This window comes from Meleagris gallopavo, chromosome 8 (assembly GCF_905368555.1).
Source record: "Meleagris gallopavo chromosome 8, MGAL_WU_HG_1.1, whole genome shotgun sequence".
Classification (NCBI taxonomy): domain Eukaryota; kingdom Metazoa; phylum Chordata; class Aves; order Galliformes; family Phasianidae; genus Meleagris; species Meleagris gallopavo.
This window is the reverse complement of record NC_139411.1, coordinates 13148222-13166335: the sequence shown is the minus strand read 5'-3', so window position 1 is coordinate 13166335 and position 18114 is coordinate 13148222. Positions and strand designations below refer to the sequence as shown.

The window sequence follows — 18114 nt, the reverse complement described above, 5'->3', positions numbered from 1 at the left end:
TCTCATATTAAACAGAGAAATGAGAGCCAAATGTAAAGTGACGTATCAAGGCAGCCACCTGTCATAAAGTTATTAGTAGGAATTAAATAAAATAAAATGAAAATAAAAGTAAGTAAAGTAAAACAAAATAAAATTAACCTCCCCAATGTCCATAACAACTAAGAAAAAATAGGCCCAATTCTGACTTATGTGACAACCATGAGTAACTCTAGGAGCCATAAATTGCAATGAAACTGGTGCAAAAGGAAAAAGAATCCAGCCTATTGTCAACATAACAGAATGTTGTCATGCAACAAAAGCCTCCCACAGCTAGACAAATGTTAAGCCGAAGCTAAGACACTTATTAGCAAAGAAGGCAACATTTCTCTTTGAACAATGGCTTAATTTGGATTTCAGACCATGACTGATATGGATGTCAGCATTTAATCAGATGTATGAGTGCAGCCAAATGATTGTTTTCTTCAATTTCTATCAATGAGTGTAAAGGTTCCAGCTTTCAGGATGGATAGTGCTAGCACTGCAGATGACCAGAAACTGCCCAGCTGCAACCAAGCAAGGATGGGTGAAAAGGAAGCGGTAACTTGGCATCTTTTGCTAAAGAGGGTTGCTTCTTCCCGTACTTTGATTTAACACTCTTCAGGAAAATCCCATCTGTCTATGCTTTTGATTGTCACAAAAATCATACTCCTTTTACAACCTCTTGCCGGTTTGGAACTGGGAAACATTGGTCTCCATGTTTGTCTTTCCAATCCAAATCATTCCTATGACTCAATGATTTCTATGATTATAACGCCGCAAAGCTGAACTAGCTGATATACATTTTCTTCGGAATAATAATACACTGAAATTAATTTGAGTGTGATCTTGTACTTGCTCTGTGGGAGGGTACATGGCCTGGATATGCCAGTACTTGTAAGGAAGCACTCTACAGAATCACTTTGGAAAGGTGCTGCTGTACTTAAAGTATAACACGACATTCTTCAGTTATGGCAGTGAATTACTTTTCTTGGCTGTTAAATCATAGCTGAAAATATATTTGTTTGCTCCTGCCATTAACTTTACCCCATAATGAACATCTGCATAGTGTCACTGTAATCAGCATCCACAGTAAGAATATGACACAGTACAAGCTAAATAAAGAAAAAAGAAAACGCATCATAGACACTAAAAGCGAGTAAATAACAAGGAAATTCTGGCACAGATATCTGAGCTAGCACTGCCACCTAGCCTATGTGCCTGAAGTGTAGAGTAGCTCTTTCCAACATTTTGGGGACCCTTTCCTTTTTGTTCAATTATTTTTTAAAGTATAATTACCAGAGTACTTATATTTTGCAGTTGAGGCTGTCAAGCCTCTTCAACTAATTGGGCCTTTACAGAAAATTTAACTGAAAATTAGCACATCTTTTTAATAACATTGCTTTAACTTTAATGGCATTTTCCTTTTCATTTATAATTACTCTAAAATTGTCATTTTCCAAGCCACATCTGCCATTTTTAATGTTTGCTAGTGTGTTTTTTTTTTAAATGAGTTTATTCTAAGAAGGCGACTCCTCCACTGCATGCAGTTTTTAAATATCTTCTTCAAATAAATATTTAACTTCTTTTCCTTTTCCAATTGGAGGAATTCTGATAAACAGATAATTTACATGCAAACATGAAGATTGATTAAGCCAACATCAAGGACTTCTACTAAGAATAAACCTGTCTTTGAAATAGAATGAAGAGCAGAAAAGTAACAACAGGGTTTTAGTATCTGAAAATGGATTGGTTTCCAAAATATTGTCCAAATTTTAAAGAAGTTTAGAGCAGTTTGAGCTAAAAGATACTGTTTGCTAACTTGCACAAAAGACTCTTGTGTTTCAAAATGTCCATATCATAGATTAAAACAGTTTCTTTTCTGCATAATGAGACTATGAGAAACTCTTGAGGAAGGGAGAATTCTTGAATACTAGATATACAGAAAAGTAGCTTTGAACTGTTATTCTCTTTCACTGTAATGCTTTTTTTTTTTTTTTTTTAAAGGAATAGGATTTTGTAATATAAAAGAAAAAGCAAGACCCAAAGTAATAGCACAAGGAAATAAATTCTATGATACCGGCTGGTTCTGTAGTCTGGTTCTCGAGATTCTGGCCTCTAGGGGCATTACTCTGGCACTATCTGTTAGGTGTGACAAGCATGCAGCTTCTCCTAGCTTCAGGACCAAAAGGAGACATGGACAAGCTTTGGCTCTCAAACTAACTTTGCAAATATTTAAAGATACTGCACTTATAAAAATGATTAGCTCACATGCACAGGATTATCTGTTATAACTATGTCATTATCACCCAGAAAAGGAAAAAGTTCACAAAACAAAAACAAATAAACAAAACAAACCAAACAAACAAACAAAAACACCAAACCTTGTTTCTCTTAAGGTATCTTTTTTATACATTACAATCTAATGATTTTCAATTATGTTCAATTTGGTGATGAGAGCATACTTTGCTTTTCAGGAGTGGCCTCACCTCGAGGCTAAAAGACTGCATACGTTCTTTCACTGGGTTTGCATGTGTTATGACAATATTCATATATCATTCAAGTCACTGATGGCAGTGACTTTGGCACCGATGGCCTCTTTGGAGACACAATAATGCTTAGCTGGCATGATTTAACAATAGTCACTGTTCACTTCAAACACGAACCATTCGTGCAGTCTTCATACAGAGTACACTCATACACTTCTGCTGAAGCCTGAGGAGACCTCTGTTACCAAGTCATTGAAAGGACAGTGCAGTTTTTGAGCTCATTATCATCTTCTGAGCAATGATCTTCAAACTACCACACTGTGAAACACAGGCTTTGGAATATATTGCTTTTGCGGCAGAGGACAAACCGTAGATAGCCTGTAGGCAGTCTTTTGAAAAGTGAGCTTCGTTAAGCCTTTTACCTTTGAAATAAGAAAACAACATGACTTCATATTTGAAGTGTATAATATTGTCATTTTATAGGAAATAACACGAAACCAGCAGAAGACAGTGCCTTCCAGTATTCAGACTTGAATCAGAAAGTGACCGTACTTTCCGAGATTTGTTAATCCACTATTCCTATATTAATACATTTATATAAAAGCAGGAATAACCAACACCATTTAATACTATTGAATTAATATTCAGTAACTTGATAGTTTAACCGAAGTATCATATTTAGCAACGTGACTTGTGAATACAACTCAGCATTGAAGTTCATACAAAAGGATTACTGTGCAATACTTATTTTGCCTCTCTTTTTCTATGCATAAACCTCTATATGTAACTTTTAAATTGTCTGGAAGTCAGGAAGAATACTGCATGCATGGGTATTATTCCACTGTCTAATCTTATTCTATTATCTAATCTTATAGCTGTTTTACTACAAAACTCCAATAATGTAAAAAGCGACTCATTCTTAATGGAGCAGTTAATCCATTGTGCATTTGTATTTTAGCCCATATGAGGCATTCACATTCCTGAAATAACAACAGAGATCATAAGTTGGAACTTTGCTATAAAAATTAAGTAACAATAAAATTGAATCACTAAGTGGATTGAATATTGAACTATTTTCTTCTCTCAAAATGAGTTGGCAAAGAACGGCATGAGGTGCATTATTTCCTTACAGCACAGAATTCCTGTGTAACTAGTAGGATGAAAAAATAACTGTTGATCTCACAGTTTCAGATTTTGATTTTATTTTGCCACTACTGGGTAGAAATTAGGCAGAATAAATAGATGTTGTTTTCTAAAAATAAGCATACTCTAGAAAACAAACAAACAAAAACCAATTAGATAATACAATGCAAGTAGATTAGTCTGAGTGAGAAACACTCCTTTTGTTGGAGGACCCCTAAAAGGAATGTACATCCTTACCATGAGAATACAGATAGTAAAGGGAAACCATCTTGCACCATCTCACACATCTTACGCCTTCTGAATGGTCAGGAAGAATGGTACTTTTTCAAGTGTTTACTAGATCTTTCAGGAACAAAACATACTCTACCACTGGTATGCAAAGTGCTGAAAAAAGAGATTGGACAATGGGCTACTCTAATTGACTGAATCCTTAACTTGTCTGCTTGATTAGTATTTTTTCTAAGTCCGAAATTTCTACTCTTGTTATCACATTTAATTCTCTAGCTTCAGGCTGCACTCTCTCTAACATATATGACTACTTAGATGCAAAAGTGCTCGAAAAAAAAGTCTCCGTTGAAGAAAAAAATATCAGAAATGGAGGGACGTTGCCAAAAACTAGAAATGTATGAAAGGCAGCAAGAACTTAAAATTTTGTGAAGATTATGTGACAAGTTCTGAAGAAAAAATCTAAACAGTAATGTTCTCTATTTTTCTTATTGAATCTCTGTTATCTAGATCATGTATCTTTGCACAAGAAAGCTATGACATCCACAGCCTTTTGCTTGCTTTTTGTGGGGATGCCAGTCATGATCAGAAGAATTAATACAACCCTGGAAATGGCCTTCAGAAAGATTCATCCAGAGACATTGCTTTAGATAATGTGAGTAGGTAAACAGTACTCAGTATAACAATTTGGAATCTTCATGTTAAATTATTCCCATTTACAAGGAGAAAATGATAAATATATTATTCATAGAGATTTTAATTAGAGAAGGTACAAAGTTTAGATGTGCTTGCTTAGGCTTTCTGAATTTGTCAAATCTGCAAAACATGGTCAATAACTTCCAAAAAATGTATTTTCTGAGTTTATTGCAAACTCCTAGTCTGCATTAGAATAAAATTTTATCAGTGTAGACTGATACTATTCAGCTGTGGATGGAATGTATAGGGAATATAGCAGAGAATAAAAAAATGAAATATAGGTATATAAATATGAAATATGAATGAAATATCAAATAACAAAGATCATTGTGAATTTTTCTTAAAAGCAAAAAACTTCATTTTGAATTTAGGTGAAAGTCAGAACTGGCTCTTGAAGAAATCAGTCTGCTCATTTCTAATATTATGTGAGGTTTACAACAGATGATTGCTGGCAACATGCAACTGTATTACAGGGAGAGCTCAGAAAGCCTATACTCAGATTTTTAAAAGGATATGTCCTTGGTACTCCTAACAGAGCTTAAGGTTCCTCTGAAATGTAGCTTACAGAGCAAAACTGTTCTGAAAAAAAGCCAATATGAAACAAGGGAGGATGAAAAGGAATATGACCAAGATGTTTGCTTTGAAACTGTACTAGAGCTGCAAACGAAAACCCTAGTGTAGGCATTACCAAATGCCACCATCTGTAGTTTCCAGCATGCACTTACGGCTTGATTGATAGGACAACTCATTTGAAAAAGGGATTACAACCTCTCTTCACAAAAGTAGAGTCCACTTGATGTGAACAATGGCTTTTGTATTTAGTATGGTTCTATCAGTGTCCTTTAGCACCCAGAGTATTGCTGAGGGCTAGAAGAAATTAAAAGCCTAAAACATGGTTGATGCTATCTGTTATGCACAGTGAGCGTAGACCAATGCACTGAATTTGGAGATACAATGCTATTGGAAACTATTACCCTTTAAGCTGGACAAGAAACTCTGCTTTTAAAAACTGTGGATTCACAGTGGTCCTAGATATCTTCTTTGCTTTGGATGCAGGTCTCTGGGTCCAACAGAAAAAAATTCTAGTAAATGCTCTGGAATTCTCTTGACATTAGGAACTATATTCTCCTGACTACCCGCACTACAAGAATTACATTTTTTACTCTTTCCCCATAAGTCTGATGGAAAAAAATAAGGTTTTGTTCGCTTACTGCGCTCATGAGAGAGTCCAGCACGCTGACAGCAAATGCGGTTCCACATGCAAAGGGCTGTGTGAGGTACAGTTCTGTGTCTGGGTCATCATCATCATCTTGGTCCAAGAACTGAACATTTGAATCATTTACTGAAAACAATAATCATAATAATACAATCATAAAGTGCCTCTAGGTCACCAGTATATGACCTTACATATTACACAGTCAGAAAGAAAAAGGAACAGCTGATGTCTGGAAACACAGACTTGTGCCTTTGACGTCACTGAAAATGAAATCAAGATGGATGTGAAAATGTGCATTTACATAAAAATCTTTTGATCGGTATCTTGCTCATGAGAGGTGACTCTCGCTCTTGATAGGTGACTATCCCTTTGCTGTAAAAGTAGCTTTGTGGCAATATCTGCCTGCACACAAAAGGGATCCACAGAGCTCTTCTATATATTGAAACAATCCTGGTATTAGTCAGGTATAGTGGCTAAGGTTGTATGCAGGCATGTACAGTGAAATGTCATCACAAGACACCAAGCCAAAATCTCTTTCTCAAAATAGAGGCTGCCCATAAAACTCTGATTTAGCCCACAGGCATCTGTTAGATGTGTTGCTGTGATTCTTACAGGACTAGTGTTAATGCATTTACAGCTCAAAAGAGGATAAACTATGCCATTAACATGCATTTATCTGAATGAAGGAACAATATTCCAGTTATTCTGTTGCAGCACTGCCTTTTGCTCAAATATTTGTCTCTATAACCTCATTTCCACAAATTCTGTATTAGCCATTGTGAAAAAGGATCTATATTAGACTGCTCTAGAGAAAAGCACAAAGTCATATTTGTCATTTAGACTTTCTCTGGCATTTTATTGTCACAGCTAAGCTTCACACCACTAAAAATAGTTGTTTCCTTGACATCAACTTATCAAGTGAATAATATTTCATTAAGTATTTAATTTCCATATTAACCTTAGACCTAAAAGCATGGACTGCTTAGCAATGTCACTGAAATAATATTTATCTTATTAAATGACAATTTAAAGTCCTGTGCAAAGAAGAAAACTGTGCAAGGAAGAAAAAGTTTTGGGCATTTTCAACGGCCTTCTTTAACTATGCTCCTAATCCTTACATGAGCCCATCTGTTGATCCAAGTCAGGGAGCTTAGAAATCAACACGAGAGCTGCTATTGGTCAGGTTTTAGCTTTGGACTTGTTAGCTTAGGAATTCTGTCTGCTATTCTGGTCATCCTGCATAGCTTCATTTTCTATCCACTCCTTTCTCAACCTGTATATACTACCAAACATGCCAAGGTTTGCTAGCAAAACATGAATATTTACAGATAAAGCCTCGTTATACCACTCTAAAAGGGATGAATGTTGCTATCTTTCTCTTGCTGAGCTAGCACTTGGCTATGTTCATACAGCAAATCAGGACCAGAGATGAAGCAGGATTTAAAAACCGTATCTTCCCTCTTCCAGATGTAATCATGCAAACATAACTCCTCAGCATTTTAAATGGAGAAGTGTTCTGCTCTGTGAGCTGAAAACTTTCACCCTTGTAAATGCCAATATCTACACTATTCCTTTCTTTATGTAAGGGCTATCAGTTTATCCTACAGGATCTTGAGCAAAACAGTATTTGAAAGTCTGAACTATCATTTCAAAATGTACTTTTTGAAGAGCTTGTGCCTTAGTTTAATTTGCTCACTGTGACCAGGCACTACTGACAGCAGCATTCTTTTTCCACTTACATCTGGCAGACTAATACCTAACTTTGACACCCGTTTACTAGTTATGCGTGGTGTCAGCTTCCACAGTACAATCCAATATGAATCCTGTGAGTGCTGCTTTATCCCCAATATCTTTATCTGCCTGATGAAAGTTAGCTGCTGCTATGTCTATGAAAGGTCTCCAGGCTGAGTGAGGTAGGCCTGGACATCTGCTGCTGCACCGCAGGAAATGCTAATCAAACACTGCTCGCAAAAGCTTCTGAGATCTCTCTTTATGGGGAAGGAAAAACACAGAAGCTTCAATGCTTTTTTTGCAGCTTCAAAACCTAAGGTTCAGAGAGATGGCCTACTCCCCCCAAAAACAAATAGCTGAAGGGAAAGTGTGATACTGGGGGTTCATTTCTGATATCTTTTACTTCTTCTTTGACTTCCTCTGAGCACTGCTAAGGCATGTCCACCGAATTGACAATAGGCTGAAATAACAAACAGAGAAAGAGAAAGAGAGAGAAAAGGAGAAAAAAATTGGCAGGGGGAGGAGGGGCCCGGGAGGTGGGAGCCCAGACCATAGAAAATGAATTGGTGAGAGGTGCTATGAAAACAGCCGGCAGGTCAGACGAGTGTGATCAAAGGTTTACTGATGCTGCGTGAAAAAAAAAATCATTAAGATAGGCCAGAACAAGACAGTCAATTTCAACCAGAACCACAAATAAAACACATTCAAAGCAGTGCCATGAGGGTAGCCCCTCTGATACAGCCAGATAAATAAAAAAAAAAAAAAAGCTGATGACAGTAATAACAACAACAACGGAAAATAAGACAGTGATGTGAAGGAAAAAGGCACTTCTTACCCAGTTCAGTTATCATTAGAATGTGGGTTCCACTGTTTTTTTCCTGACTGATTGAAACCAAAGGCAGAAGTTTGCCAGGCTTAGCTAATAAGTAAAGTATTTAGGGGGAAAAGAAAGTACAGAAAGAGAATAAAGTAAGGGAAAAAGACAGGTAAGGCTCTAAAAAATAAAGCTGAAAAAGAAAATAAAAGGACAAAGGACCACAAATCAAGTTTGTATTTGCCATGAAAAAGCAGAACATCTTCTGCACTTCACATCACACCACTTGACAACATAAATACCCACAGTCAGAGTGGAAATCAGAGCCTGGTTACCTACCACCATCATATTCTCAGGGGTAAAATATCTCATACTGTTATACAGAGTTTGGTTACACATGATTAAACAGTTCTGGACCATGAAGAAATAAACAAATAGCCTCTTACTATTGACTAAATGCACAGGAAATGTCTGTTCATACTTACTATGGGTTTTTTGGGGGATTTTTTTGTTTTACAACCTTATCTCAAAGAATCCTGCTTATTTGTTATATTAAGTAAAAAACAGCTTGTCTGATAGCATGTTTAAGGAAAATGGAGAAAAACGCAGAGGAAAGAGAGAAATGTATTTCAGTTATTCAAATAAAGTGAAACAGTCGTTACTAATCTTTCTTTGGAAAGAGCAATTCAAAAGAGTTATCAGAAAACACGGCAGTGTAGGATGCAGTATAGGGAATTTTCCTGATGCCACATAAGAAGGAAAGTGGGAAAAAGACAGGGGAACGTACATGATAGAATAAATGCTCTTCTTACCGAGCTCTGTTATAATAGGGATGTTGGCTCCTGTTGTAATGGAGGGTTGACGTAACAGGCCATGGACAGGACTGTTGTCTGGAGATGACCTATCCATACCAGGGGGTGTAAAGCCTGAAAAATAAAATAAAATAAAATAAAGTAAAATATAATATAATATAATATAATGTAATATAATATAATATCAAAGATATTTAGACATTAAGTCTGTATAAAAATGAAAAAGACTTTTTAGGCTGATAGATAGAACGACAGAAATTTTAAAAAAAGAAACACCATCAACAAGGAATTTCCTATCCATTAATTTTTTAAGAGAAGAACAATAAAGACATCTGACTTTTTTTAAAAAAAGATTGACTTAATTTTCAACAGTAATTTCTTAAAAGCATAATCCTTCAGAAATATAGGTTATTTAAAGAGAGTAAAGTAGTAATTTGGTAATTTGGTAGCTAATGGAGAAGCTGGAACACATTTTTTTTATCCTGGGTACTCCTTATATCAAAACACACTAAAGGTTTTGCTTGCTTAAATATAAATAAAAATAATGAACACACACACACACACACAAAAATCAACTTCAGTTTTAGAGAGATTTATTTTTCTTTTCCTTTTAGCATTTGTCTTTGTTTTGAATGGGATAGTTAATTTTCATAGGTACCTGAAAAGTTAAATCACATTATTTCAAGTAATACTGAAACAAGTATTCTTCCTCAAATTTGAATTAAAATTATAGTGTTCTGTTTCTAAAACAGTAGTTCAACCCCAGTAGCTAAGTGTTTCTATTAATAAGTCTGATGTTTGATCAACATGCAGAATTTAGGATTTGCTGTTTTTCAGGAGCAATAAAACCAACAGTATTTTGCCTTTCAGACATACATTGCATATGAACATTTATGAAGATTACAGTTATAGAAATACTGAGATGGAAGGGTACATTCTAACAAAAAAAAGAAAAGACGGAAGGAAAAAGACATAGATTTTCAAATGTTATGGAAAAGTGATGCATGAAAAGAAATTAGAAAGAGGCTTACACCTTTGGGGATGCACAGGGAAGAAAGGTAGGAAAGAAAAGACATCAAGAGGCACTCAAAGGAGAAAAGATCTGGAAAGCAGCAAGGCTTATCTCTAGCAAACTAATAATCTTTATGTTTTCAGCCTGATTCTCTGCACAGTTTGAAATGAAGCTCTTGGAACTAAGCTTTTTGTCTTTTCTTTTTTAAAATTGCAAAAAAACCCAAAACAAACAAACAAAAAAACCTACGCAAAGCCTTTGGAGTTTGATTGTAAGAGGTTGAATATTGGTGGTTATACAAAACCTTATGCAACAGTTAGTCTAGAAATTCAGTTTGTTATTTATTAAAACTGTAGACAGCACAGAAATGCTCATCTTATGATATCATTGCAGAAGTGATGGTGAACCCCGAGTTTGAATTTAGGACTTCATTTAATACCACTGTCAAAAAAATGTTTTTAAGCAAATATTTGTCAGCTAGGAATAGGAATAGGCCAAGCTTGCTTTAAAATACACATTTCTGAAAAATCTTTTTTTTAAAAACCACATTTTACCTGAGTTCCTTGACTTCAGCCCAGGGACAGATTTCTTCTCTCTCATTACTGATCTGAAATAATTTTGATTTTTTCATATGCTAATTCTAAATTAATCACAGAAAAATTCCTGATGTAACTTCATTGTTTTCTTGCAGTGTGGAAACTTTTCCCCTCAGTTAAACTCATTGGTACTGTCATCTGCTACTGAACTCAGAACAAAATGACATGGTTCTTTCTTCAGCTTATAGACTACTTTACAAATCAGAAAATCTCTAAACTCAACTGTATTTTTAAACGTGTAGTACTGGTTTTATATTGTTTTTTTTTGTGAAGAATTTTCAATTATTTTCCAGTGGTAATTACCCTCACTATTAAATTGTCTCTAAATAAGTCAAACTATAAGGATCGCTTGATCTAAACTTCTTGATGTAATGAAATTTTTTATTTATGTTCAGTTTATTTTTCCCTAAGTCCTGTCTATATGAAATATATAATAGATAACTAATAAAACTAGAATCACTAAAAGACTTAGCCCTCCAAAAGGTGCCAGTATGAATTTCCTATTTACAGCATGAGGTCTGTAAGGAGAGGATGTTATACAAAATTGCCAGTGCTTCTGCACAAGGTTTATCATTCTCAAAGAAAGTACATAGAAGCAAGCTAACATTCATCAGTTTAATAGAGAGGTATTCATATTACCAGGGTGGCTGGCCAGTCAGTCTCCACCAAGATCTCATTACTGATGGTAGTGAGCTGGTATAGAGTCTGCCCTGGGACTAACCCTGGCAGATAGCAGTTGTGGCAGGCCAGCAAGATGTCCACTAACCCAAACGCCCTAGGGCGGTACTTCTGGGGCCAGCCATGAAGGACCTGCTGCCCTCTTTTTCCTGATGGCTTCCTCTCCCTATCTCAGGATACCTAAAACATCTTTCATTGAATCAGACTCTCCAGATGATAAGAGCACATCAGTATTTCCCAGTCAGCTATAAGCAAATTGAAGAAAGTTGGCATAAATGCTTTGAAATGTCTTAATTCTTCTTACCCCCTACTACTGCAATGTACACACATGCAGGCATGCACCCATGTGCACACACACATTCTCCATACTTGGCTGTTTGCAACCACCTCTCTCTAAACCTTCAAATATTTGTCTTCCTAGACAAATGTCTAGAAGTGTTAGAAGATTGAAGTAAATGTGGCATTTCTGTTAGACACAGACTGTCAGAAGCTCTGTAATTGCACACTGCACTTACAGTGCATTCAGTCTGAAATGCAAGAAGCATGTTAAAGCGATATTTTTTTCTCCTTGAATGAAAAACAGACTCATGACTAAATATTTCTCATTCTATGATCCGGAAAGTTATAGGAAATATTTGCTATTTTAATTTAATTTCCCTGCCTGAGATTAATTCAGTCACCTCTACTAATCCACTTCTGAAAAATATACAACTATTGGAATATTTTCAGAAAAAGAAGAATTGGAATTATTAAAGATTTTGTGTGCCTATATTTAGTTATCATCCACATTCAGGCCACACTCCTGCTCCCAAGTCATAAGGTAAACTCAATGGATAGGCTTTCTATTTTTTTTCCCTCTAGAAGGACAAAAAAAAAGTGCAGGAAAACTAACCTGCTTTATCAGAACTTTCATTTAAAGGCATGAAAAACTACAAGTGACAGCTGTGCAGATTCAGTGAATGTGACATTTTTGAATTTCTTCAACTTGACAAGTAAACACCTTAAATCGGTAATGCTATATGCATAATACATGACCTGTATTTTGACATCCATCATCAAATGCTGACTTGAGAAAATACAGACTTGTACGTCAAGGAATAGCACCCATAAAACAGGGAGAAATTCAGGTCACAGGGTATTAGGAAAAGTCTATTTCATTACAGAAGCTGAAACAAGCTAAGGCATCAGATTTGAGATCCATTTTCTGCTGTGAAAAGATCCAATTCCTCTGCACAGAGCATTCATTTAGAAATGACATGCTTTCCTCACAGTCTCTTTTCATTTTCCTTTTCATATTCCATTTTCTCCTTCAGTCCCCAAACCTTGTTCCATTAACGCTCATAAAAATAGTAAAGCAGGGCTGATAGTTGTGATCTTCTTATAACCATAGTGTCTCCTTGCTCAACAAACAACTGAGGGAGTTGCAGCTACAATTGCTCAACAGGATCAATCTCTAGAGTAAAATTCACACAGCCTCCTGAAGCTGAAGTGATTGAGTAAGGAAATACAATGGCAACTGGGGTCTTCTGAAAAAAACAAATGAAAAAAACAAAAAACAAATCTGGGGTCATCCTACCAGTAGCAGTAGTACTAGCATCCATAAACTCCATGGAAGGAAATGGCTTGGAGTTCAGAATCATGAAATTCTGGCACAGTTTCACGGTGACTTCTGTCCCTGAAAATGCTGGCAATAATTATTGTTTCCTCTGCTTAGACAAGGTTTGGAGAAACTCGTCTGATGGCCAAGTGATCTACTGATTGTGCTGGACACAAACTTGTTTTTTATTCTCACGCAGTTCACTTAACTGAATAACGTCCTGTGAAATGCATAAGGCCTGCTCTGTGTAGCAGCGAATAGATCCTTTTAGTTTGCTGATGGTAGAGGTTTACTGGAGTTTTAAAATAGATACAAATTTGATTGTTGGAAGAATGCACAATACTTCTGTCCCAGGGATCCAGATGGACATATTCACAAACCAGATTTTTATGCTACAATTATTAAAAAATCTTCTGTTCCAAAGAGTCACAAAAGATTATGGCTCCTAGCCCTTCGCCTTTTGCCTCCTTTCCCTTTCAAAAGATACATATTTTATTAAACTGGAAGTATAAAGGCAGAATGTAGTTTACCAAATTGAAAACTCTAAAGGTTGTGATTCTGTCATTAAAGTGCCTTGTAAATTGATAATGTCCTTTAATTAAGGCTATTCTTGGGAAAGGTGCCATGGGATTCACTGGCTAAAGCAAGCAGTGAAGTCCTCAAAAATATAATTTGTAAATCATACATGCTATGAACTAGCTCTGGCTCACCTGAGAAGCATGAAACAGAAATCATATTTTGGGCATAATCAAGTAGCATGCAGGCACTGAACTGCCAAACACATCCCTGACAAGTGAACATGGAGGAATATGAGACAAGGATTTTCATTAAGCAGAGCCAGACAAAAAGAAATGATTCTCTTACAGAAGGATCTCACATTTATATCCCTTTGCTACTGTTTGCTGACAATGTCCATTAATATTCTGTTGAATTCAATGTAATGGTAGACTATACCTTTTATTCTCCGAAGTACAGCCACCGGGGTACACCAGAAAAGTTCAGCAGCAGTCATGCAGCTAAAAAGCTGCTGACATTCATGGGAATCTGCTATAGTCATTCAATTTAGAAGCAATTCTAGCTTCAAATGTCCCATGCGGTCTCAGACAGAGACCGCATTTGTAGTTTGGCCTCAGAATCTGAATATCCTAAATTCTGATACCAGTTCTGACTTCTATAGTAATTTGTGCCTGAAGATCTAAAAATTTTTTGGAGATTATCTCTACAGGTCTTGAAGAGAAGAGGAATGCAGGAAAGCAGAAGTGCCTCTGTAAGCTTCAAGCTCTCTCAAGCTGCAATCTCAGCAGCATCTGCAGAGATGCTCTCTTCCACATCTGGGCCCAAACATAGCCTAAGCTACAAGGAGTGGAGGGTAAATAGGATATCTGTCTCAATTGTAATAAGCCTCCAGTGTGCTGAGACTGGAACCCCTCGTGCAGTGAAGGCTGAGAACACCTCTGCAGAGAAGAGCTGTTCATCTTCCTTCCAAGGAAGTGCTCTTCTCTAATGCCTATTCATTCCTATTCTGTTGAATTACTCATAGTGAAAACATCCAAACCAGAACTGCAATGAAGGCACAGGGCAATGCTGATGTTTGCTCTTCCAACTGTTCCTGGATGTATTAGTGGACCCACATGTTGAAAGTGTAAAGAACTGCTCTAGTGAGGCAGGGTTCAGTTGTAAAATCAAAGATTAAGGGCAGGATTGGAGTTTCATCATCTTGAGAGTTTGAGTCTCATTTAGAGTTTCACTATCAACCAATTACAAAACCTCATGATGAAGTCCTTCTGCAAGTGCCTGATTTTTACACAAAACCTCATACAGTAATTACCCAGACCATAACTGCATAGGTTTACCACAAGCTTACATAATTAAAAGCTACCAAAACAAATGGAATATCTTTACCAAAATCTCTCAAAGCATAGTCTTGACATTCTCTTGACACATTCTTTGGTTTTTCTCATTTTGTTCAGGAAGTACCAGTAGAATTAAAGACATATTTGAAAAGAGGTAGAAGAGATATTCATTCAACATGTTGTGGAACATCAATTATCCAAAACACTTATTGCGGAGTGTTTATTAACACTTAAAACCATAACATAATCAGAAATGATAATTCCTGTTTTTCTACACACTTTAATTATAACATTAGTGCTCAAGGTGTTCATTTACTGAATTGTTCCTACTCCCCACTTATCATTTTAAAAGGTTTCTATGTTAGATACTTCCTAAAGTATGAAGTTGTTAGCATCTAAGTACAGAACAGGCTTGCAGCTAAAATAATTTTCTATAAAATGATGTCAAATCTTTCTCAGTTTGATCATTAATCGACTTTGCACATCTAGACCCCAAACCAAAATAAATAAATATGCTGAATAAAACTTATTAAATAAATCAAGCTATATTACCTAGTTCACACAGACAGGTATTCAATAAATACAAATAAAATAGAAAGCTTACCATTAAAAATGATATATAATCATGTTAGGCAAGATTCTACATTATGCCATTATATCCTAGATTATATTGAATAAAGTAATTTTTTTCCTTAGTAAAAAGGAAGAGCAAAGCCAGATTTCATATCAAGCAAGTAATAAAAACATTTTGATAAATACATAAAACAATGCTGTCCAACACATGATTGGCAACTACTGAAACATAAATTAAACAAATTTCCCATTGCTGCTTATGGGAAAATTATGCAGATTAGAATTTGATTAGGTTTATATCATGAGACTCAATTTGGACTTTTAATCTATTAAGCTCCAATAAATGAGGCATCTGAATAGCTCCCCTGAGCTGTAACAGTAATAACCACAGCAGTCATTTTTTGCAATATGTATTCTGACAATTTCTTTAGCAGATGAAGTTAAGAAAATTCCACATCTTTAAGTACAATTACTTTATAACTTCTACAAAATTTCAGGTGTATGCGGGGAGGAAATAGATTCATACAAAATGCTTAAACAGACATTTTGTGATAATCAACATCTGTCACTCTGTTCTAGCAATATTGTTTTTCCATCAACTTGGATTTACTTATGTTAGGCTCATGGTCTGTGTGGGCTAAACAGTGCCAGCAGACTTTTAAATTGCTCAAGCTGGAACTGAGCTGGAAACCTATGATAAGATGTCATTAAGTTCTCTATAGGCTGAGTCAAAACTAAAATCCCACATTCAAGGCTGTCTTGGGGATCAAAGATTTAACTGTGAAGGCTAAGGCCTCATTTTATCAAAGGAATCTGAACTGGATTCACAGAAGTGAGTGCTGAGACAGGTTGGATTCAGATCAAGACCACCTCTAATTTATATGGCAAAGGTCTACTGCACATTTCCTGCAGTTTAATCTATATACAAGTATCCATAAATTCTCAAGTCTCACTTCATTTTGTAAAAAACAACTCTCAGCAAAGAGTGCCAACTAGGGGGCATTTAGATTCACTAAATCCTGTCACAACTGTTTAGCTGATAGGATGCCATAAAAGCACATAGACAAATGTCAGTATGCAGGTGACTCCCAAAAATTAAATTTGTAGGACTTGATTAAATGCTTGGAACAAAGGGACACTTTTTTTTTTTTTTTTTCATTTTAGTGTGAATATGTTTTTAAATATACTAACAGAGAATTATATTATTACCACAAACTTAGCATCAAACATATTAAGAGGAAACTACATATCAAAGGGAAGTACGTTAACATAGAATTTAAATATTTGAACAGAAAATTTCCTTGTGGTCTGGCATACTGAAAGAAAGATTCTCCATAAGTCAACATTTTTTAACAGAAGTCCAAGTCGAACTCCTTTTTGTCACTCAAACACTGCTTTCGGTAACACACACAACTTCAGAGTAATAGGTCTGCTAAAGACGTCATATGCAAAAATGAATTTCATATTCTGCCTAACACTAACTCAACCAACTTTTCTGGAGAAAAGTTCTTACCCAGGTGCAATAGGGCTTAGAACTAGGTGATCTCTGTGGTCACTTCTAACTCAACACAATCTATAACTCTGTACTACATCTCTGCTGCAGTCTAATCAGAACCTTGCAAATAACACGTGCCCAATTTTAAATGGGAATAAAGAAATAAAGAGTTTTAGAGATTGGAATATATTTTTTCAATGTATCATTTCAACAGCACAATTTCCTCTTCAGAAGTATCAGTATAACTAAACGATGTAAACCAGCCCTGAATCTGCCATGAGCAATAAAGTAAAAAAGTACCTCCAGAAAGTACTTCCACTCAGCTCTCTAATTCTGAAGTTCACAGGAATGACTAACACATCAACCCAGCCTTATACTCTGCTCATATCAATATATAATCTCCCTGTTTGGTATATCATATATACAGAATGCCACATGCTATTTTAGTTTCAGTATACTTCTAGCAGGTACTAAAACTGGCTATTTTCTTGCAACTACTCCTGATTCTGACTGAAAATGCAAATACAATGAAACTTTCTGATTCTTTCTACTCCTTTTTTCACATACAAAATATGAATATAATATTTGCACAGTTAAGGAATCAGGAAGAATTTGAAGCAACTCTGTAGTTGCATATTTTTAATGATGAACCAGTAGTATAATACTTGCTATTAATGTTATGTAGACACAGTGCCTGAAGAAAAACAATGATAATACTGATGGTACCCAATCGGTAAGGTTTGAGAACCTCTGCTTCACTCAGTACAGCCTCTAGAATCAAGAAGGAAAAACAAACTTTCATTGACTAAGTTTGCAACATTTTGGCTCAAAATTTTTCCCCTATTCACTGAATATTAATCTTAGAAAGAAAAGTAATTCAATCATCATGATAGAGTACCTCACATTATTTTGAATTTTTGCTAAGATCCTTAAGGTTTTGGCTTATCTCACATAGTTCAAATATATTTGTATATTTAAAAAAAGTACCAGCATAAGTTTATTTACACACATCTGACATTTATTTAATTTATATGGTGTTCAAAATGCATTTTTTGCTAGAAATCAAGCTGGCGAAGACAATAACAATAGTAAAGTGTTTTGTGACATTATTTAGTGAAAATTAAGTGGCAACTATAAAATGTATGACATGGTATCCAGTACACAATACA

The 18114-nt window shown here is 35.6% G+C and overlaps 1 protein-coding gene across 9 annotated transcripts in view; it reads right to left on the bottom strand.

Moving 5' to 3' along the window:
• Positions 1–18114, bottom strand: part of KCNMA1 (potassium calcium-activated channel subfamily M alpha 1) — a 444410-nt gene that overhangs the window by 19333 nt on the left and 406963 nt on the right. For all 9 annotated transcript variants that reach the window (XM_085230132.1, XM_085230130.1, XM_085230131.1 and 6 more), the window contains 2 exons: positions 9142–9255; positions 5780–5910 (listed from right to left, as the gene is read on the bottom strand). In XM_085230132.1, the coding sequence (XP_085086258.1) occupies positions 5780–5910; positions 9142–9255 (245 nt within the window). The remainder of the gene's footprint in view (positions 1–5779; positions 5911–9141; positions 9256–18114) is intronic.